The sequence below is a fragment of the Orycteropus afer genome, unplaced genomic scaffold (genome assembly GCF_000298275.1).
Source record: "Orycteropus afer afer isolate SDZICR_OR568_19922 unplaced genomic scaffold, OryAfe1.0 scaffold00005, whole genome shotgun sequence".
NCBI lineage: Eukaryota > Metazoa > Chordata > Mammalia > Tubulidentata > Orycteropodidae > Orycteropus > Orycteropus afer.
In genome coordinates, this window is record NW_006921592.1 from 27,745,811 (window position 1) to 27,746,506 (window position 696).

The 696-nt window shown below is 39.1% G+C and overlaps 1 protein-coding gene across 1 annotated transcript in view; it reads right to left on the reverse strand.

The window, feature by feature from the left end:
* Nucleotides 1–487, reverse strand: part of HSD17B3 (hydroxysteroid 17-beta dehydrogenase 3) — a 74,926-nt gene extending 74,439 nt beyond the window's left edge. Inside the window, exon 1 of the mRNA XM_007939852.1 lies at nucleotides 341–487. Within this exon, the coding sequence (XP_007938043.1) occupies nucleotides 341–487 (147 nt within the window). The remainder of the gene's footprint in view (nucleotides 1–340) is intronic.
* Nucleotides 488–696: the final 209 nt, after the last annotated feature.

Genomic DNA, 696 nt, shown 5'->3' on the forward strand with positions numbered 1-696 from the left:
GTGATACTGCCTCGGAAACCCAAGGAGGGGTCGTTAGGAGTTGGATTCAGCTCCACGGTAGTGAGTTTGGTTTTTTGTTTTGTTTTGTTTTTGGTTATACAAATTCCACCCCTAAGAGGTGGTACCCTCCTTTAAGTATTACTGTATTAAAAAGTGGTTTATGGGGATGGGATCATGATTTAAATTTTTATTTTCTTTTATTATAGAAAATTTTTTTTTTTTCTTAAAATTAATTCATACTACTTTTCTAGTCAGAAACCTAGTTTGGGGAACAGATGTTTCAATGACTCTGATGTGTCCAGGGCAAGGGGAAGTGAAAGCCTCCAGGAACACAACTTACCTCCAATGAGTAAGCTTTTCCAATCCCATCTCCTGCTCCAGTGATCACTGCAAAAAACAGAAGTAGTTTTAAATGATAGAATTGATCTTTAAACTTCTCTTTCTCACTGGCTACATTTTCTTGGAAACATTTAGTATACCAAAGCATCACTCCTCTGCTCTTCTGCCCCACTCTACTGTATGGTGAAGTTACCAGACTTGACTAACCCTCACTACTGGTTCAAAATGAAACTTTTTTTGCAGGGAGTAGTAAGGCCATGACGGTCACTAAATGGTACCAATAGTTCACACTGGGCTGTTAACTGAAAGATTGCCAATTGGAACTCACACAGGCCTGGTGATCTGCTCCCATAAAGA